This window comes from Otolemur garnettii, unplaced genomic scaffold (assembly GCF_000181295.1).
Source record: "Otolemur garnettii isolate 467f Iridium unplaced genomic scaffold, OtoGar3 scaffold00075, whole genome shotgun sequence".
NCBI lineage: Eukaryota > Metazoa > Chordata > Mammalia > Primates > Galagidae > Otolemur > Otolemur garnettii.
The window spans coordinates 5702622-5725724 of NW_003852470.1; the positions used below are offsets into that span (position 1 = coordinate 5702622).

General features: G+C 43.0%; 1 protein-coding gene across 1 annotated transcript in view; it reads right to left on the reverse strand.

Moving 5' to 3' along the window:
• The window catches only part of DOCK1 (dedicator of cytokinesis 1), a 455243-nt gene that overhangs the window by 309350 nt on the left and 122790 nt on the right, over positions 1-23103 (reverse strand). Inside the window, exons 23-24 of the mRNA XM_012807800.1 lie at positions 17880-17950; positions 14678-14784 (exon numbers count right to left, since the gene is read on the reverse strand). Of these exons, the coding sequence (XP_012663254.1) occupies positions 14678-14784; positions 17880-17950 (178 nt within the window). The remainder of the gene's footprint in view (positions 1-14677; positions 14785-17879; positions 17951-23103) is intronic.

The window sequence follows — 23103 nt, forward strand, 5'->3', positions numbered from 1 at the left end:
AATGCAGGACACAGGGGACAGTCGGGGGGAGACCCCCAATGCAGGACACAGGGGACAGTCGAGGAGAGACCCCCAATGCAGGACACAGGGGACAGTCGGGGGGAGAGCCCCCAAATGCAGCTTGTTTGCCCTTCAAGCATTTTGCACTGTCCTTCCACAGCACGTGAAACTGGCATCTGGTGAGGGCCGATGACTCCACTATGAGAACATCATTTCTAGCTATTTGAATAATTCACAAACACATTCCATGGATGCATCTGTGTGTGTCCCCACGTAAACATACAGGGACAATTCACGAAGCTACGTGACACACCCATCCCACAGTGTGCGTAAAGCCAGACACCCACACAAGTGATGCTTTTAACTAATTTTCTCTAATTACAAATTCGCTGATATTTTCCAACATTAAAAGAAATACTTTTTTACAACAAAAATTACTCAAATTGTAGCTTCTTGCGTCTATCCTAAGAGAACCAAAGTGAGTCAAATAGGACCTTCCTGCTGAGTGGCACTGAAAGGCACACAGAGTCCTTCTCCAGGCCTCCCACAGTGGGCTGGAACGGGCCAAAAATGGGAGCCAGACATGGCTCTGGGAAGTGTGAAGGAAATGAGGGGACCTGGGGGCAGGGGCAGGGGCTTCCATTTTTCCCTGAGACAGGAGCACAGAAAGGGTGCTGAGGAAGTAAGAAGCAGTGAGAAGACAGATCCAAGTAAGATGAAAGCTGAAATGCAAGTCCTGATTGTCTCTTCCAGTTGGGGATCCACCGAACTCACACACCGCCCGCGCTCCCGTGTGGACTATCTATTTACAACACCAGGGTCTGTGTTTTGACACTGGCCCAGCAGAGCACAAAAAGAGACAGCAGGGCTCTAAAACATTAAACAGATTTAGCTGGGTTTCAGCATTTTACATTTTAGGACTTACAACATTAATGATCTATAAAAGCATGTTTTGCATTAATGTTTTATTTATAAAAAAAATATATCATAGAAGCACACAGCACAGGAAAGGTCCCTCAAAGTAGGCAGAAGCATCTGCAGAACCTTCCCAAGGGCCACAGTGCAGTGACGGATGGAGTGCAGGCTTGGAACCGAGGACTCAGAAACAACACAACCCCTGTGCTCTACACGGGTAGCTCAGTCCACGGCCCTGTCCAAGGCCATTTTGGTTTATTCCCTGGGAAAGGATTGACAGCACCTCCACTACTCCAGAAATAGCTTTGTCCAGCGAATATAGCAAGGTCTGAAGCAACTTTGCTGACTTCACAATTACAGCCATCAACATTCAGGGTTAACAAGTAAGATGCTAAGTACCGTGTACCTCTTGGGAAGAGAACAGGCCAGTCTCACCGACAGGGATCCCGCAGGAGGTGAGGGAGTGAGAGCACAGATGAGCCCACGCTGTAGGGACCAGGATGATCCTTCATGTCTGTGCTCTGGGTTTCAGGGAGGCCTCACACAATCCCCTCATCTTTACCCAACCCAACCCTTTCTGTGAGGCTGACGGAAGAACTGAGGCCTTCCTGGGTGCCATGGCCTCCTGAACTTGAGCCAAGTGCTCCAAAAGGCCAAGTCATGCATGCTGTCCTGGTGAGACACTGTACCCATGTTAGAGCTGCCCTCAAACAAAGCTAATTCAAGGGAAATGGCAAAGAAAATGCCTTCACGGGGCACTGCCTGTGGCTCAAAGGAGTAGGGTGCTGGCCCCATATACTGGGGGGTGGGGGGGTTCAAACCCAACCCCAGCTAAAAACTGCAAAAAAAAAAAAAGAAAATGACTTCATATGAGAGAATGCAGCCTGCAGGCACCAACCCGCATGCTGAATGCACTGCTTCCACAGACACCCCACACAGCAGCATCTGCCCTGCAGAATCCCAGGGTGCGCCAACTACATCTGCTCTGGCCGTAGCTACAGTGCAGTGTCAATGCAGAGGCCACACTACGAACTATCCGACCAGCTGTGAGGCTCCTGGGCAAACCTCGTCCCAGCCCAGCCCTGCCACACCCTTCCTCGCGAAGCCTTACTATGACATCCTCCAAATGAGTCCTCTTCCCTTGTAGCTGGAAACTCTTTGCCCATCATATGCCCTCATTCAACATGCAGCAAGCCCTGGCCACCCCTGCCCCCATTCTGGAGAACATACTGAATTTCCAAAGGCGTCTCAGAGGGAGAAGTTAGAGCCACCAAGACCTTGACAGGTGATGACAAGTCCTGACAATGTGACTAAGGACAAAGTAAGACGACATGAGCTTAGCAAGGCTATGTGCCAGCTTCGTAGGGACCCAAAGGAGGGAGAAGGCCACGTGGACTGGTCAATACAGGTGGGAGGAAGGCTGTGTTCATGAGCGGTTCTAGAAAATCAGGACACAGTTCTAGATACAGAGATAGCAGAGCTGTCCCCACAAGCTCTGATACCCAGATGTCCTGGCCTAAGTCCATTCCGTCCCGCACCATTTACCCGTCACGCTGGGCAGGCAGTGTGGACTGCACTGCGCTTGGTGCTAATTGAGTGTGATGGTCTCATTTGTCAGAATTACTCCAGGGAGAAGGAAGTGGTGTCTGCCCGCTCCTCTTTGGCAGGGAAAGGCTATCAACCCTCTTTGGCTCCCTAATGGGAACGCCCAGCATCCACCCAGCCCAGAAGCCTGTGTGAACTTCACTTGCCTGTTCATCTGGCCTCTCTTAATGAGAAACAACAGAACTTTTAGAAATCGCATTATCATTTTGTCACATTTAAAGACATTTCATTCAGTAAGGCCCCTGAGAAGAGAGAGAACCCTCTGTTGCTCTGAATGATGAACCAGGGTCCACAGTAGAGCACCCTCCATCACCCACCCATCAACAGGTGGTCAAGGTGAAGAGGGGACAAGCATCCTCTATCTGCAAGGATGAAATGAGACAGTGTTCAAAGAAGGACTTTGCCAAAGTCCCCCACGCCACCTGTATCAGGAAGTTCCAACCAAAGGATGGGGCCAGGTTACTGAGGATGACCCACCAGAAACCTAGGCTCTCTTTAGAGCCCAAGGTCACTCTGCCCACACCAAGGGTCTCATTCAGGCCTCAGACAGGGTCACAGAGGCAGCAGCACTTACAGCATCACCCACCACCTGATTCCACAATCTGTGCAAGACCCTAAAGGAAGATAGGCAACTCCTCAGAGTCCTTCGGAGAGGCCAGGAGGGGCAATGCTGGAGGCAGCACAAGCCCAGAGGTCGCTCTGTGGGTGGCCCATGATCTGCAGGCCTCAGCACAGCTCACCAACACACCTGGATAGAAACGGGCTTCAAGTGCCCAGCTCCCGGAACATCTTCATCATAGACGGCTTTAATTATGTGCTTCTCCTTACGGGAAGGCAGTTTGTGAGAGTGGAGGCCTTGTTGTTCTCCTTAACTGGAAACCCCCCAGCACATAAACCACGACCCGATGAGGGGGGGGGGGTGTTGGTTTAATCTGCAAAGCTAAGCATGTGGATCAAATTAAAGCACCTGCCGTGTTCAGAACCCAGCCCCCAATACACAGGAGGTGTTCATAACAATACAGATAACATCATCACACAAAGTCAGCCTTTTCAACTAAAGGTACACAAAGAAAACTAATGCCTTAGGACCACTCAATCCAGCAAAAAAACCTGTTACTCCCTAAAAGCAAAAACTGACACCAATTTCTTAAAACCTCGGTTTTAAGGGGCTTCTATTATTCTGCATTGCCGTCAGCAGACTATAAGGTTTTTAAAAAAGTGGGGAAGCACAAATTTTTAATAACAGTGAGACTCAAATTTTATCTTAAGAAAGTAAATCAAAGACACTGAGGAAGGTACACCAGACAGACAGACAGAGCCCTGAGATGAACCATTTTAAAACACGAGAAGAGGAATCGCCTATCACACTGTGGACAACCCAACTCGGCGTCCTGAATACCCCTCCCTGGGGACAAATGTCACTTTTATATGATTTGCACTGGCAGCTCCTTTAGGTGACAAACAGTTGGTCTTAGAAGCAAAGAGTCATCCACACCCCCCTCCCCACCAAAAAGCCTATCTTTTTTAAAGAAAAACACATCTTAAACAAACCACCCACAAGTAACCTTTTGAAACTCTGGAACAAATACTCAACCAAAAGTCTACGAACCAGGGTCACTCTACGGTATTTTGAGAAAGCCTGCTAGTCAGTTTACCCACACATATGAATAATAAAATCCACCCTGCTTACTTCTTGCTCTAGATTTGGGATAAGTTACTAACACTCTAAGTCTGAATTTGTGTTACCTGCAAAGTGGTTGCTGTTGTTTCTCTCTGTTTACCGTGAGAACCAAATGACAGAATATACGTATTTAGCAAACAGAGAGCAAACAACAAATGGCAGATGTTACAAACACCAGAGGAGCTAGCACCGTACAACCTCGGTCTTTTCAACCAGGAGTACGTGAGAGAAAACGTGTGCAGAAGAGTTTGAGGTTGCTGTGAGCTATGACATCTTGGTACTCTACCCAGGGTGACAAAGTGAGACTATCCCAAATAAAATTAAAAAAAAAAACACAAACAAGGAATAGGACTCTTAATGTTAGCTAATTTTAATTACTATAAAGTCAAATGTAAAAAGCAACACCTGATTTACTTATTAGAAACAAGTGTTTGAAAAAACTTTGGTATATGAATCTAGTTTTTCAACAGTAAATTATATTAAATGATAAAAATAAAGCTCAAGCATCTGAAGAAAAATTAGCATCCAAATTGAGATGTGCTGTAAAAGTGTAAAATGCACACTAAATTTCAAAGACTTCATGTTAAAAAAAAGAAGGCACTGTATTAGTACATTTTTAGAGTAAATCCACATTGCAACGATCCTTTAGATAAAATATATTATAAATATTAATTTTGCCAATTACTGTGCACTTTTGTATAATCTGGCAGCTAGCAAATTTTGAATCACACACAGGGCTCACATCCCATTTCTGTTAGACAGAACAGCCTAAGAGCACGCTGGGAAGCAGATGTTAGAGCTTGTGGAATTTCTCCCATTCATGAACTGAGGCTCATCCCTGTACACAGAGTCCAGGCCACAGCTCTGTCCACTCAGCCGCCTCACCGCATGGATGTGACTCTAGGACCCAGTGCCCAACAGTGCTGACTCCAGGTACAGCAGTGACCTGCACGGAAGCTAGATTAGCTGGCACAGTTGTCCTGTGTTCTCTGCCATGTTCAGAGCAATAAAGGCAGTGCGGCCCCAGCAGCCAGGTAGGCCAGGCTCTGTGTGATTTGGCTGTGAGGATCCCACCAGCCTCCCGTTCAGGGCCCCTTTCCCAGTGTGATCTACGATGATTACCAAAAGCCATAATTCGACATCTGTTCATCCTCAGCTGCAGGGGCCGAAGCCAGGATGATTAATGGTCTGGTAATGGGTACAGAGTAAAAAATATTAATCTTTATAAAAGGTATTCAACAGGCATCATCAGCTTATAAATTCCAAGCAGAATATCCATCTCTAACCCCATTACAGTAAGATGCAAATACAAGAATGAATCTGTCCATTGAAAACATTCATTTTTTTATGAACTCTGAGTAATGTGCTTCTTAATTTTTAGTTCGGTCACATTAAACAAATGATCCATAAAGTACATTTAATAACCTTGTGCATGTTACACAGAACTGAGATCCAAAATGCCACTTTTAATAAGAATTAAACAGTAAGAGTCCCATGAATGAGAGGGATGCTTGCTATTCACCCTTTGTAGATAATCGTCTTATTTTGTAAGCAGCTAAGGATCCTTATCCACTTGTTTCAAAACATTCAAGTGGTTTTCTCCCTCCATTCAAGTCTTCAAGCAACAAATACCATCCCTGGAAGGGATCAAAGGATCTACCCATTTATCTCCAGATTTTACAGATATGAGACCGAGGAGCCTGAGCAAACGGGTATTAGGATTGCACAGCTAAGCGTCAGCAGAGCCAGAATTAGATCTGATTCCTAAGCTAGAGCTTTGCAGGGTGAACAACCCAAGCCTGGGCATGTGTGTATAAACATGTATGATTCAGATATACTTATATCTAATGCAAAACAATTTTTCCAGGAATCATTTTAACCTCACAAGCCTTGAAAATGACAGAAGAATGAACTAACGCTGGGAGGTCACTTTTCCCTTTCGGAATGTTAGTTTCCGAATTCATAACAGGGAGTCAACATGAAGGCCCTGCTCGGTGTTTCTACTCCTACCTCCCAGCAGCACCTTATTTTTATTTGTTTTGGTTTTCTTTTCTTTTCTTCCTTTTTTGTTTTAGAGACAGTGTCTTGTTCTGGTACCTAGGCTGGAGTACAGTGGTATGACCACGGGTCACTGCAGCCTCCAATTCCTGGACACAAGAGATCCCCCAACCTCAGCCAACTGAGCAGCTGGGACTATACACTTGAACCACCACACCAGACTAGTTTTTTTTTTTTTTTTTAAGAGATCAAGTTTCATTGTGTTTCCCAGGCTGGTCTTGAACTCCTGTCCTCAAATGATCCTCCAAGACTTCCCAAAGTGCTTGGATTACCAGTGTGAGCCACCACATCCTGGCACAAAAAGCTCCTTTTGAAGTGTTCAGCTCGGTACACAGCACTGCTGAGCTGAGTGCAGACATGATCAGAAATGCAGGAATCTGTGAGTCAGCCTGGAGGTACCCAGCACTGTAGAATTGTAATGGAGGGGGGGACAGAGCAAGCCAAAGGATCTAGGAAGTCAGAAGGAGATGCCTGGTGGCCCAGGGAAGATCAGAGAAGGGAAGTGATCACAGTGTGCCACTCACGGTGAGCCCACATCAGGGGCTACGTTGGAGAGGGAGTGGGGGGCAGGTAGTTTGTATACTTTAGTTTGGATACCTAGAGGCTAAACTGTCATTACTACTGTATTAACAAACAGTTTGCTGAACAAATAGTTTGTTGAACAAAAGAAAGGAAATAAGAACCAATGGAGAAAAAAATCACAAATGAGTCTCATTTATAAGTGGATTAAAAAAAAATTAGAAAGACTTGAGTGAAATGCCAGGAAAGATTGTTTGAGAAGAAATCTACTCTCCAGGTGGACAGAACCACATCAAGGAGGCATCTCGGTAAGTTCAAGGATGCATTACTCTTGCAGCAGGTGTGAAACAGTTCAAGAACGGAATAGATAATGGATCTGTAATAAGCCAGCTCCTCCATCAGCACCACCGTGGTGGACAGCTCCCTGCCTGGGTTTCTGCTCATAGACTAGGGGTTCTTAACTCTGCAGTCCTTATCTGCAAATTGTGATAATAACTCTTTTCCACCTTCACCTCTTTTTTTTAAATTGAAGATTCTTTGACTTAGCAAGCGTTCTAAGCACATGGTAGATGTTTAATAAATTATGAAGGAACTGAAATGAGTATCATTAAAAAACTGAAATGGAGTTCACCTTCCTAGATTCAATAAGCCATTTTTAAAAGCCTACATGCACCGTTTTAAGAAAGGGTCTTTCCAAAATACATGTATAGAATGAAAGATATGAAATGATATACAGAATGAGGGATGAAAAAGGCTCAGTATTACAGATAAAGATTAAAAGTTGTTTTGTGGCTGAAAAAAATAGAAGAGAAAATGATGTTTATGGTCCACCATTATTTAAAAGAATCGGTCTTCGGGGTTCACAGCTGGTAGCGTTCATTAGAAGCCATCAGTGCAACTATCTAATTAAAGTGTTCCCGGACGCCGTACCGGTAGTATATTAAGAGACTAGGAAAATTGGCCTCAACCCCAATGCTTCCTTCTGTACAGCATCAATCTAGTTAACAAAACTACTACACTGTGAGTTTAAGAACCCTTTCAGTGAAGAGAAATCTATCTCTATTTTCCACAGTAGTGATGCACAAGAGATTTTATTTTGATTTGTGTACATATCAAAGCATTAAGAATGTATCATACAGGTCTACGTTGAACTTACAGCTTTTCTTTTCTAAGATTTAAAACATAATGAACTGACTAAAAGAGCCATTTTTAGAGATACAAATTTTCTATGTTGGCTCTAATCATGATAATCATGTAGGAATCTGACTTCAGAATTTCCTAAGTGCTAGTCCCAATAGGTAACTGGGACTTTGCCCTCATACTTCAAATGGCTGCTTCAACTAATGTTTCCACCATTAAAAAGAGAGTTTTACTATGCTTGATAACTAGAAGAATCATTGACCTTGAAGCTAAGAATGAGAAAAATGCTCTCTAGACCTACATTTTTAAGAAGCTCTGAATTGTTCAAAGAATGGAACACAAATGAAGTTTGAAAAGGCTGGTAGATGCTGCCTGAAAGGAGCCTTCTGTGGGAATGGCCTGGTTCCCACCCTTGCTCACTGCTATATTCTAACCACGGGAAAATAACAACAAACCCAAAATAGAGCAAAAGAACCAAAAGCGGTGCCAAAAAATAGAAGGCTTACAAAATAGGAATCCATCGAAAGCAGTGGTCCTCAACCTGTGAGTCATGACCCACAGGAACTGTATTAAAGGGCCATGGCATTAGGAAGGTTGAGAACCACGGATCTAAAGCATTAAACTACTGGCAAGACCAGAAAGGGATAGTCTTCCACCCACGTTACTCTTCAAATCTTACATTCTCCTCCAAAACAAACAAATGTCGGACACAATCATAAGTACACAGTAGGTTCTAAAGAAAATCCGTCAAGTATGGGGGGGGGGGGAGGAGATCTCGTGTTTGTCAGAATGAGGTTCCCAAAGGTCTCAGATTCAGAACCATGAAAGGGACAGGTGGGTGGGAGCACCTGGTCCCCAGGAAAGCCCACCTCCATGAAGGCTCCCTGCACGTGTGGCCAATGCTGTTTACTCATTCAGAAGTTATGCTAGCTCAGCTTGAGTCACCTTATTCCAATTTCTGTAACATTAATGTTAAACAGTTTTGTGGACATAAATCCTAACCCTCGGTGCTCCAGTGTTTGATTTAATTACAACGGAAACTTTTCATTTCTGTAATAGATTTAAGCCTCGCTTTCCACAGCTTTCGTCGGCTATGGGAGCCACAATGCAAGCACGTGGGAACAGAGCTACAGATGCACAACTGAGGAAGCTCTGACCTTTCCTTCTCTTTGTATCTCGCTTTGAAAATCTGCTCACTCCACACCACAGATTATATGCAAGAGTCATCTTTTTGTGAAGCACATAATCTATTTAACCGGCTTTCAAGCAGTCAAGTCACATCGTGAGACAACACTTAGAAGCCATCACGGCCCATTCAGTGCCTCTCGTGCACAGCATGCTAACAAGTCAGAGCCCTTCACCTCAGCACGGAGCAGGCTGGAGGCGACACAGTGTGGGGACCAGACCCTCTGCACAATGTCATTCACTCTGCATTACCACCACACATTTATCGCCCCAATAGGGTGCTGTGACGGCAGGGATACCTGGGGGTGGGGGGGCCCATGGATAAAAAAGTTTGGCCAGGAGTCCATCGTCTGTGACGTTCAGAGATGGGTATGTTGTGTGCATTATATTCTTCTCTCTACTCTTCTGTATGCTTCAAATTCCCCATGATTTTATAATAACAAAAAGGTCTTAAATCCACAGTTAGAGTGGAACTGTGTTCCCCCATCACATTTGTAGAAAACTGAGGAATCATTAAATCAGAGGCAAACAGAGGACAATCTTGATTCTATAAAACTGCCCACACACGAGCCTCCAAACCTGGTCTTCAAGGGTCTTCCTCACCCGTGTCTCCTGAAGTTATCTTCAGGATAACTGATGTCTCCTAAGGCATCTTCAACCCCCAAGAAGAATCCATTAAGAGCCAAGACCAGGAGAGACTGCCAGTTTCCCCATGTGAACCTAAAATTTCACCTCCCTTGGACCCAGGGAACTGTGGGTGTTCAGCTGGTCATGCTCCCTCCTCCTGGAGAGCTGGTCTGGAACATCCATGCACGCTCAAGTGCCAGCAAGAGAACAAGACCAACAAGATTCTGCTCAGGGATTTCATATTCTAAGGAAGCACCACAAATTATATGCAAGTAAACAAGTAAAGACATGCAATATCTTCCTGGCTGGGATGGATGCCACGAGGAGCCAGGAGGTGAAGTGCATGGGAGTATTTCATGCAGAGTGATCAAAGTGTCTCTCTCAGAAAGCTGTCCATGACTGCCCCACTGGATGCCCAGAGAGCTGGTTAAACATTATTTCCTGTGTGTCCCTGAGGATGTTTCCAGAAGAGATCAGCATTTGAACTGGTGGCTGAGTCAAGCGAATCTACCCTGTAGGATCTCACCCTGGATGTGGAAGGGCATCTTCTAATCCTCTGGGTAAAAGCAAAGGTTGTAGCCCAAGAAACTCAGATAGATACATCTTCAATTTTCATGACCTCAAAGAGAGAGAAATGAGGAAAACAAGCCTGGAAATGACCAAGGCACTGGACTGGCCTGCTGGGAGGGACCCAGACCAGGAGGGCTGTGCTGCAGAGGAGTGATTCCAGGATGAGAATGCGCTGCCAGCCTCTTGAAAACTGATCAACTTGTCCTTTCCAGTGAATTGAGACTCTTGAAGCTACAGAATGTCCCTGATTTCAAGGAGAGACGAAAAGCAATGTTTTAGAGCAACGTAATTGTGCATCTCTTCTAGACAGTGAGGTAACACATGCAGGGAGGCATGGACTTGGGAACCTCACTTCTGCCTGGGAGCCCCATGGAGGACCCCAGAGCACCTGCAGAGCAATTCATCCCGATCACATCCTTTAGAGGACGTTTATCAGGGGCTGGCACGTTTAGCAGCACAGGCACCTATGTCTAGTTGTATCTAGTTCTAAAAATGTGGGCACATAGAGAGTTAATCTGACAGATTCCATTAGGATCAGGAAACAGGATGAAGACAACTACATTTTCCACAAATTAATAAGAAATGGAAGAATTGTGGCCATCATATCTCATCCAAAAACAGTTTGGCTTTAAATATTTATACCAAAGGTGGCACAGAGTATTTTGCAAAAGTAATGGCATCTTTTGTAAGAACAGACCAGCCGGAAGATCTCTGCTGATAAATCTTTCCCTACTGGGAAGAATAAGGCTGCTGCTGGCTGCTCTGAAAATGCAGAGAGTTTGAAGATGAGAAAAAATTGAGGCCGTCCTTGTTATCCTTATCCAGAAAGACTCTTAAAACTCAAATCCTGTAACTGGGCTCTTTTCACATTGGCCAAAGCATTCTGAAACACTCCGGGCAGCCACTAAGCATTCAGAAGCACATTTCGACTGCCAATTATGGCTCAGACAACTTCTACGGATGGGGCAATGCTGGAGCTGCCTATGGACACACAATTTCAGGCTAATTTGGGCTCCCTTAGCCCACCATAATTTTGGATTCATATACGTCATGCAATCTCACTGTGTCAGATACAACTTACTATTAAGGTCAAAATTCTAACTTTGTGCTTAAAGAGATAGTAGGTTATTTCAAAATATTACATTACCTGGTAGCTCCTTTATTAACCAAAGCCAAGTATTTACTTACATGTTACACACTCCAACACAGGAATTGAGGGAGTCTAAGATAAAAGGTGTTCAGATCATAAGTAAAAACAGAATGGAACACAGTAGGGACAAAAAAGAAACACAATGACAAACACCTGGGTGAACACAATCACCAAAAATAAATAGTAAATTTCCTTCAAGCTTTCTACTAGCTAAAGAAATGAGCAAGTTTCAGCAGAAAAACATTTTTCCTTGAAATATCATACATCCATCAACCTTAGGAAAGACTTCATGGAGAAAACTCCATTGGCAACTACAGAAATAACAAAAGTAAATACATGGCACCTGTTCAGATTAAAAACCTTCTGTAGAACAAAGGACACAACCAACAAAAGACGACCTTCAGAATGGAAGAAGATATTTGCATGTTACAAACCATACAAAAGGCTAGTGACCAGAATATATAGAGAACCCAAGCAAACCAACAAAAAAGAGCAAATAACCCCATCAACCAATGGACAAGTGACATGAACAGAACCTTTTCCCTAAAAGAACAAATGGCATGCAAACACAAGAAAAAATGCTCATCATCCCTAATCATCAGGGAAGTGCATATGAAAACCACTTTGAGATATCACCTAATACCAGGGAGAATAGCCCACATCACAAGGTCTCATAGTTGCAGGCGCTGGTGTGGGGAGAGAGAGAGAGATCTTACACATTGTTGGTAGGACTGCAAACTAGTAGAACCTTTTTGGAAAGAAGTTGGAAGAATCTTTAAAAACCTAAAAGTAGACCTCCCCTTTATTCCCACAATCTCATCATTAGGTATCTATCCAGAAGAAAAAAAATCATTTTACCATAAGGACATTTGTCCTCAAATATTTATAGTAGCTCAATTCACAACTGCAAATATGTGGAAACAACCCAAGTACCAGGATCCCTTAAATGGACCCGTAAATGGTGGTATATGTATACATGGAATACACTCAGCCATAAAAAGGTGGAAACGTTTCATCTTTTGTATTTATCTGGACAGATGTAGAGAATACTTTCCTACGTAAAATATCTCAAGAATGGAAAAGCAATTGAGTACATCCCATGTACTCAATTCTAATCTAAAATTAGTAGATCAACAACTACAGACCCACATGAGAGAAAAATACAATTAAATTCAAGAAGGGAGAAGGTGTTTTGGTAATTTCCCACCTATTAAGTACAAGGTAGGGAAATATGGCATACTTCTTGGGTGAAAACCACAACTACAACTTCAGCTTTAGACTTTACCTTACAAACCCAAATGACATAACTTAACTGTATGGACCCTCATACTAACCCCAATAATTTTTTTAAATTTTGTTTTAAAAATTTGTTTAAATTTGTTTTTAGGTATGGTGTCACATGCCTATAGTCCCAGCTACTGGGAAGTCTGAGGCAGGAGATCACTTGAACCCAGGAGGTGAAGTTGTAGTGTGGGCTATGATGGTACCAGTATTCTCTATCCTGGGTGACAGAATAAGAACTTCTCCCCCTGCCCAAAAAAGTTTGTGTTAAATAATTTTAATAGAACCTTTTATGTCTGAAGTCTTTATTCAAAAGTAAGCGACATACAAAACAAAGTTTTGTAATAGAAATTTTGAAAGATATGTACGTATGTCCTCAAGAAGGTCTTCAGAATATCAACACTTAAGCACAATTCATTGACAATTGCCATTCACTGACAAATGACACTCACTAACAGCTGTTAATGTGGTGAAGATACTGATGATGGTGGTGGTGGTGACGGGGTATGTTTAGGGGTATGTGTGTCTTGGCACAGGATGAGTGCACGAAGAGAATCAGCAACCTACCTAGTGAGATCCAGATATAAAATTTTCAGGGGATTTTATCTGCTCTGCTATGAAGTCCAGTTAATGTAGCAGGAAACACTGAAACAGGGTTCCCACCAACACACCTCTATCGTCTGCCTTTTCTGAAGCCCTCTGGTGTCCCCAGGCTTCCAAAGACACCTGGAGAGTGGGCAACTGAAGACCCAGCTCTGCAGTGAGAGCCGGAAACACAGATGGTCAGGGTCATTGGCTCAGTGGAGACTCATGTGGCTTTGAGTCCCCAGCAATGGCAAGAATTGACTTTCTCTTATGAATGTGGAAAATGGGCTTCAGACTCAGAGACAGATCTGCAGAAAGCTACCTACTTCTTGGTTTGATCTTTCTTCTCCGGAAGAACACACAGACCCAAATGAAATCTTAACATTTCCTCTCAATATAACAAGCTTTAGCAACAAGTGTTCATTCCACTGCATTTTATAAAGTTAAATCAAAAAAGCACGTTAAACTCAGCAGGATAACACAGGGTTTGGCAGCCCAGAAGGCACAAAGGACTCAGCCCGATGCATGGCTGAGTTCCTTCATCTGACGATATCCACACATCCCAAGGCTGGGCGGCTCCATCCTTGAAACAGCTCAGTAGAATTGCAAACACCACCACGCAGTAGGACAAAAGAAGACGAATGGAACAGCCAACCGTCTGGACACAAATGGAACGGAATAAATCTGCGACTCCTGTCAGAGTGTCAATCAACAGGCTTCACATTTGCCTCAAATAAATGAGGAAGGTTGCAGAATTATGCAGAGGTTTTAAGCTTTCAATAAAACTGCCTGACAAGTGTAAAATATTAATTCAATCTGTCCAAATAGAAAGAAAATGATTAATAAAACAGGGCAGGGAGATAACCTGTGGGAATATAAGGTGTTTCTCATGACGACTGAGCTGAGGAATTGTGAAAATTCTTACTATTTTGAGGCAGGTTTGAAGAAACCCTGTCAAAGGACACAAAGTTCAGAATGAGACAGAACTATTACTCCTCAATTTAAAGAAAACTTGAGTTTTTTTTCTTTGCAATCATCTCAATGGCAGCTAGTGATTGCCTCCCCAGGATAGACAATCACACATTTCAAAGGCGACAATGTATGCTGATTACCCTGGGGCTTCTGTGTACACCGAAATTACAAGCCACAAGCTTTCTGCCCTCATTTCTCAATGATCTATTACCTATGGTGTATGTCAATTACCCTTCCCTGGTAAGGGCTAAATCTTCCTGTCTGTAATGGAGCAGTTTTAATTGGTTGTGACCTCCGCTCCTCTTGGCAATGACGAGGGAATTCAGAAGGATCAAGGTCTACAGACAATATACAAGGTGGCCTTTTAATGATTCTCAGGCTCTGCTCACCGTGCTGTATGAAGAGGTCGCTGTGGACGATTTCGATCAGGCAATAGAGCTTCTGAATGGTGAGCAAACCCGTGGGGACATTCAGGATGAATTCAGTGAACATTTTGCTAAGAAGAAAAACAGAAGAGCAATAATTTACACACACACACACACACACACGGCAAAAATATCCAAGACAGTACCAGGAATAATGATCCATACAGTACCACGCCACCAGCATGTTAGACATAGCCCCCTCACATGGGTCAACATCTCATTTTTAACAATGATGTTTTAAGATGTCACTTTGCACTTCACAATCGCTAGGATAGATACAATCCAAAAGACAGACATTAACAAGTGTTGGTAAGGATACAAGGACACTAGAAGCCTCACCACGTTCCTGTGGTGACAGGAACGTAAAATGGCACGGCTGCTATGGAAAGCATGGTGGTGTTTCCGCAAAATGTTAAACACGGTCACCATATAGGCCAGAAATTCCACTCCGGGGGATAATATGCCCAGGAAAAATGAAAATAATGCATATATCTGCATAAAATCTTGTATGTGAATCAGAGTGTCTGTATTCAGCATACTCAAAAAGTCAACATAATCCAGATACCCATTGACTGATAAAAAGATAAAGAGTAGTACATCCATGCAATTCATCCAGAACAGACAAGGACGTGTTGGTATTTACTACAAGGATAAACCTTACAAATATTATGCTAAGTGAAAGAAGCTGGTCATAAAAGATCACCTATTTTACAATCCCAATTATATGAAATGCCCAGAAAGGGCAAATCTATAGACAGAGGAAACAGATTAGTGATCGCCTAGGGCTCGGGGTAGGAACGGGCAATGCCTGGTACAAGGAATCTCAGTGGGATAATAAAAGTGTTCTAAAATTGGACTCTTGTGAAGGTTGCACAACTCTGTAAATATACTTACTCAAAGCCATCAAGTTGAACACTCATAACAGGTGACTTTATGGTATGTAATAATAACCCAATAAAGCTAGAAAGTAGAAAATTTACTTTCACACAGGATATTAGAAAAGAGAGATCTTGTTAGTAACTAGAGAAATGCAAATTAAAATGGAGAGATGCCGTTCACCAGTCATATCAGCTGGGTTCTATAAAATAATAATTGCCAGTACTGGCAAAGTTTAGGAAAATAGACAATGATATACATCCGTAGAATGCTGGTTTTAGTTTCTGGAAGACAACTGGATAATATCCATTCAACATTTTTTAAGAAAATGTAAAACCAAGTAATTCCACTTCTTTGTTTATCCTAATGATGTGAAATAAGGGCAGATGCTCCCATTAAGTTGCATATTTTATAGTAACCACAAACTGGACAAAACCCAACACCCGGCCGGTAGCAGAATGCTTAGAACTGAGGTGTGTTCTTTGCAACCAAAAAGCCTAGTTTGGCCTTGAGCAACTGCCACTCGCCAGCTGAGTTATCGTGGACAAGTTATTTAGGGAAAAATTAGACTAACAATAGAACCTGTGTCATGCCACTGTCATAAAGATTAATGCACCAATACAGGTGCTTTGGGCAAACCAGGTTTTGTATGGAGAAAGCACATAATAGATGTTCTGTCTATTGTTGCTTAAAGATGGGCCAGCAGAGAAGGGAAACGGCATGAAAGTTATTAAAAATGACAAAGCAGAAGATGAGCTCAGGACAAGACCACAAGGAAAAGAAAGCTGACATTTTTAGGTGCGATGGACGCGTATAGAGAAGTGACGCAGACCCATCTGGATGTTAGGACGGTAGACTTAATTTTTTCTTCTGTCATCTCTTCTGTTTTATTAAAACATGAATCAATTTTCTAAACAGAAAAAAATGCTCAATGCGATTTTCTATGTCGATATAAAAGGCATTGAACAGGGACACACGTCCACATATACAACAGAAAGACTGAGAGCAGCACCCTGGGCTGGCTGGAGAAGCAGGTCTTCCTGGGTCTCCAAGAACCCTGTGAGCATCAGCAACTCCACCACAAGGGGTGAGGGCTGCCGCCTTCGCACAATGAGGAGGACACTGTCCCCAGACACGAGCTCCTCAGATATCAGTGTACTGAGGGTTCAATAAAACCAAACGACTGAGCCCCACTCGCCATGTCCTATTCAGAAGGTCTGGGGACCACTCCAAGAAGAAGGCTCTGCAGAGAGGGGCAGTCACACAGTCCATGAACTCATTTTTCTCTCCCATTCACATTTAGGGCCCACTAAGCTACAACCAGCATTGTGAGCACCCCAGGAGCAGAAAATAAATGTACCCCTCAGCACACTAAATCCTAGGGCACATCGCGGACCCAACAATTTATGCGGCCCAGCGCCTCCCCGAGAACCCCTTGCCCTTCAACTTCAGGGCATGAGTGACCTACGGTAGACATAAAAATACAGGAAGGATGGTCACTTGTTATTCAGCTTAACTGCCCAGGGGACAGATGGCCCTTTAATAATATTTAGGAGAGCTGCAGGGGCTGGTACACATCGTGCCACCACCCAAAGGCAGTTTATTGGGTCATATTAAAATCAAAACAAAAAGCAGATTAGGACCACACGGGTAGGTGTCTGGACTTAATAGGCTTTGTCAGAATGCAGAGAATCTGCAGATCAGGCAAAAACAGAGTAGGCTTGGACACTGAGAGGTGGTCTCCACCCTTGCCCCTCGCTCTGAAAGCCCAGGGACCAGCTTTCCTTACAGCTGGTTTTTTTGTTTTGTTTTTAAGTATTTTCCTGATGACAACTTCTGAATCTTCTGCCTGAGGCTCACAGTCCCTCATTTTGTAGCACACAAAGAGAAGCTGTCCCTGTCACAGAAGGGGAAAGTGACACACAAATATTATAGCACCCATGTTATGTTTTTAGGTGCTAAAAACAAACCACCACCCAACCAACAACCACCTATTCAGCTTCATACACTAAAGTATACAAAATGCCATGTATTTATCATATACCCATCAGGCTGTAAATAGTCTTTTAAGAAAACAATATGATGACTGTTGGTTAGTGATGCCTTTTCTGTATAAAGTCATAATTAGCAAGGAGTCACAGAAACCACCATCAGCACACATTCCAGAATGATCTAGGGCGCTGACACATGCAGACACGAGACAGAACCCCGAGCCTCCCGAGAACTAAATGCACTCAGAAGTAGGTCGTGCGTGGCACCTGGCAAGCACTCACCTCGGGGGCTTCATTACCTGAGCTCCTTGGGATCAAACACCAGCTTTACATCGTTGACGATCGTTGGCAAGTATTTCAGTGCTGCCCCCTGCAAACCAAGAGAAAAGAAGGCTGAGCCAAACCCAGGTTGCTGAACATTTAATTCAAATTCATAATTCCCTTGAACTACAGAACACTGAGAAGAGAAAAATCACTCCCAGACGAGAGTTGATGGACAAACGCAATGAAAACAGAACAAAGAAATCCACGAAGAATTGCAAGTGCTCACATGATTATCTTCCTACATAATAAGGAAACTAATATCAACACAAGCCACTGTTTATCATCTGCTGACCACGTGCGTGCTGAGCTGTAAGAAGCGACATGAGGCTTACAGCAAAACGAAGACCAGTCTGACCCCCAGAAGAATCCTCTTCCCCTCAACTCCCTTCAGCTCTTCCACATTCACTACAGTGAACTGCCTTTGTTCCGTTCCAAAAATGTCCTCCTGTATATCTGTGCATCCTTTAATTATTTTGTTCTTCGGTCATGTGAGCTCCTGTAGTCACACTCTATGTGTTCCACAAAACCAACACCCTCGGAAATAGCGTGATGGTATAATACTGGGTCAGCGATAAAACCCTGTGTATTTTCCCTCTCATTTAAGCAGACCACCCACAGAAAGTTAGCTGTGTTGGAAGGAGAGGAAACTGACAACGGAAACATTAATTACGCTGTCCCTGCTCACACAGCTCATACTAAATTAAGCTAGAATTAAATTCAACTGGGGGAAGCCAGCGACTCGGTCCCTTGGGCTATATCCTGTTGGGAAAAGTTCTTGGATTTTAAGTGTTCTGACCCTGGATCTGGCACTCCTGTACCCCTAAGTAATTAATTCCTTGTACCTGGCTGGGTGCTACCTCTCTTAATGAAATGGAGGGAATAACATTCATGCCAGTTACTATAAGGGATTGCATTAAAACTCAAAATCAAATTGGAAAGAAGCACCAGAAGATATCACACCCACTGCAAAGCAATGGATACCCTTATTCTTCAAGAGCATGAAATCAGAAACCCACTTGGAAGCCACTGCCCTGAGCATACATGGTCCGTGCATGTGTAACAAAGGCACACAGTACCCCCCCCAACCAAATAAACAAACGTCACCCCTCACACGGGAGGCAAAACTTGACTATAATCAGATCCCAGGTCTGACATGTAAAACCGTAAAAACCATAAAGCTTTCGGGAGAAAGACTTCTTAGATACAACATCAAAATCTATTAAAAGAAATTGATAAATTGTATTTCATCAAAATAAAGAACTTCTGCTATTTAAACGGTGCTGCCAGAATAACAACGCAGGAAGAAAGAAATTAAAGAAAACTATTGAATAAAGATGTGTGTCCAGAATACATGAAGAACTTAGTAAGAAAACAATCTCCCCCTCCTCAAAAATCAGGCACAAGATTTGAGGAGACGTGTCTCCAAAGAAGATATGTGGGAAGTTAGAGCTGTGTGCAGGCCACGGGCACCTTACTCTGCAGCAAAATGTCAATTAAAATGACAGCGAGATGCCACCCACATCTACTAGAATTGCTATAAAACAAACAACAGCAACAAAAAAAGACAAAACAAAATAAAAACCCCAACAACACGCTATACACAGAGGCTGCTGGTCTGAATGCAAAAATAGCTCAGCAACTTTGAAAAGGAGCTTGGCAATTTCTTCCAGATAGTTAGACAAGCCCCAAACACAGCGTCCAGCGGGCGGGCCCTGGGTTTCTCTTCAAGGGAAGTGAAAAGTTAACTTCCATGAAAACCCTGTGTGTGAACTTTTTGTCCCAAATAAAGCTGTGTTGCTCCAGGCACTAGAAAAAAACCCAAACGTCCCTCAGGAGGTGAATCCAGACAGCAGAACACCCCTTGGGACAGAGCAAACCACCCAGGACATGAGGCATCTCCCACACTATGTGTTAACAGCACGCGGGGCGTCTCCCATGCTCTGTGACAACAGCACAAGACAAACTTCCAAAGGTGACACGGTACAATCCTACCTTTACAACATTCTGGAAAAGGCAGAACCAGAGGGATGGGAAACATCCCAGTGGTGGCCCAGAGTGGAGGTGGGGAGGGGCTGCCCACAGCAGAGGTGGAGGACTGCTGGTGGCTAAGGGGACTCATCCATAGGACAACTGTATCCTGCCTCTGTCTAAGCTGGCAGAACCACTCAATAAGAAAGAGCGAGTTCTACTGCATGTAAATTACACTTTATGTTTTAAAATAATTAAGAATACACCATCTGGGTGTATTTCTGTAGTTTTTTCATAATGGAAAAAGCCTGGAAGAACGCAGGGATCGTGTTCTCAACTTCGGTGTAAAGTTAGATTCAAACGAGTTCAAGTTTCCTACTCTACAATCTGTGAATGTCCTGCACGGGCCCACATGTTCATAGGTGCCCAACTCTGCACACACAGTAAATCCTCGACCACCTGATCTAGGAGGTCTGTCATTAGCCCCTCTCACAGACAGCAAAGTGGGGCACAAAAAAGGGAAGCCATTTGCCCAGATTGGCACTGCTAGGGTTTACAGCTGCTCTGTGCACCCCCAAAGCTGATTCTGAGAAACCACCACGCTCAAACCTCATCACAAATCTCAACACTTTATGGTCAAAATGATAAAGCAGCTTTTACTAGATAAATCTCTGCTCCAAAATTGTTCACGTTGTTCTTCCCAACTAGATGCCAACTAGATTCCAATTATTTGTTTTGAGATGCAACTTTAGGGAAGAGCATGAAATAGGAATAATTTCATTCTGCTTTCAAATGTTCTGCTTCAACTACCTCACAGTTGCTTTGAAAAAGCAAAAAATACTTAGGGCGGTGCCTGTGGCTCAAAGGAGCAGGGCACCGGCCCCATGGCCCCATGGCCCCATATACCGGAGGTGGCAGGTTCAAGCCTGGCCCTGGCTAAAAACTTTGAGAGACTGAGCAATCAGCCTTGCAAACACTTATTATTAAATGTCACTATAAATGTGTGTATGTATGTATATATATATATATATGACACTTGCAAACACTTATTATTAAATGTCACTATATATATGACACTTGCAAACACTTATTATTAAATGTCACATATATATATGACATTTAATAATAAGTGTTTCCAAGGCTGATTGCTCAGTCTCTCAAAGTGTCTCGTCTAGTGTGCAGGCGTCCAGAGGGTAAGATACGAACTGGCTTCGTGGGTTTTGTTTTGTACCCAGCAAGGCATCGTTTGCCTGTAGCAACTGTATAAACGTCATTTGACAAAGACAAAGCAGACAGGGACAGACAGGCCTTCCCGCGCCACCTTCACTGGTTCCTGTCAGGACGCTGGGGGCTGTGTCAACCAGGACAAACACAGCACCAGGGCAGGGGCTCCCAGAGGCTTCCCTGCTGGGATTGTCCCTAAGACTCCAGCACCAGGCTTGTGAGAGCAATGCCCACAGAGAGGGGCCTGTGCCCACAGAACCCAGTGATCCCACAATGCTGGCAACACAGAATTCTCCTTAATGGACCAAAATACTATAGCCCAGGGGTGGTCTACAGTCTTGGGGCTGCGTGTAGCCTTCTAGGTCCTTAAGTGTGGCCTTTTGACTGAATCCAAATTCTATAGAACAAATCTTTTTATTTTTATTAATACATTTTTATCTTTTATGTTTTCATTTTTTAATTAACATATTTAAATTAAAATGGCAAAGACTAAAATAAGTTTCAACTCAATAATCTTCCCAGATTGATTGACAATTGGAATATTATTAGTAAACCTTAAGGGTTAAAGTGATGGCTTCTAACTCCCCCACCTAACTGGAGCCACTGCCACAGGAGGCTGGTTAGCGAGAGTTTATGGGTGTCAAGTAAGACACTGTTATCAGCTTTGACAATGGTGTGTTTCTGTTTGAAGTGGAATTTGTCAGTAGTTGCACGCTCACCAGTTTTTAATTCTGTTTGCTTAACATCATGGCAAAAAAGACGGACAATGAAGAAAACAGTTTTTTAAATGACGGTTGGGAATTGCAATATTAGCTTGTTTCTGCTAAAGATAAAATGATTTGCTTGCTTTGTGATATCAACATTAAAGAAATTCAATGCTCACCAACATTATAATACTCAGAAGCACCACAAATAGTTTACATTAGAGGCAGAGGCTTGAAAGGTTGTATTACAGAAATTAAAGGATAAAAGGCAAAGCAAAGCCTTCTTTCCAGCAGCAGTAAGACTGGGAAATAACACCTCTGAAACAACGTACAAAGTAACTTACACGTTTTGGGGGAAAAGGGGGAAGCCATTCAGTGATGGAGAAATTGTTAAAGAATGCACTGTAGAAGTTGTAGGGTGCATAGGTCCTGATAATGTTTCAAAGTATTAATACAAACAACTGCCTTTCCCTAGAACCACCACTGATTGGCGTCACCAATTTCTTCAACTTAACAGAACAACTGCATTCAATATCTCAAGAAGAAAACATATAATAATTCAGTCACTCTGCACCAGCTGATACTACTGAACGTGCCCAGGTTTGATACTTTATTCAGGTTATAACAGGAAATTTTCCTTCCTACGAAGAGTTACTAGCTTCGGACACTGTTTTGAACAGAAGAGAGGGAATAAATAACCTTCAACAACTTTCAAGATAAATGTCGTGAAGTTAGAGTGAATTTGGTAAATTTAGTGAGTGTAGGAACAGATGGTGCACCTTCCGTGACAGAAAGACATGAAGAGTTTATTGTACAGGTAAGAAAAATATTAGCAGATCCCATGCTCTCATTTCTTTTACTGTATCTTATATCAGCAAAATCTCTGTGCTAAACCTATTTTAAATGACATGTTGCAACACGCTATAACTATTGTTAACTATATCTGTGCAAATGCAATACGGCATCATCAGTTCTTAACACGCTCAAGTTGAATGATGAGGTGTTTAGCCATATTATTCTAAAGTATACGGGCTATTGCAGGGACAGGTGTTAGTCCAAACTTTATCTGCAATAACAGATAGTTAAATTTTATGAAGGACAGAATCAACAATGTGAATTATCAAAAGAAGATTTCTACAGGTCAGCAGCATTTCTGTGTGATATCATGTCAAATTAAAACAACCTAAATAGTTCTTTGCAAGGTAAAACTAAGTCTATATATGGTATGTGGCAAAAAAAAAAAAAAAAGTTTCAAAAAAGGCTATCTTTTTTCCAAACACTTCTTCAAAAGAAAATTTCAGAT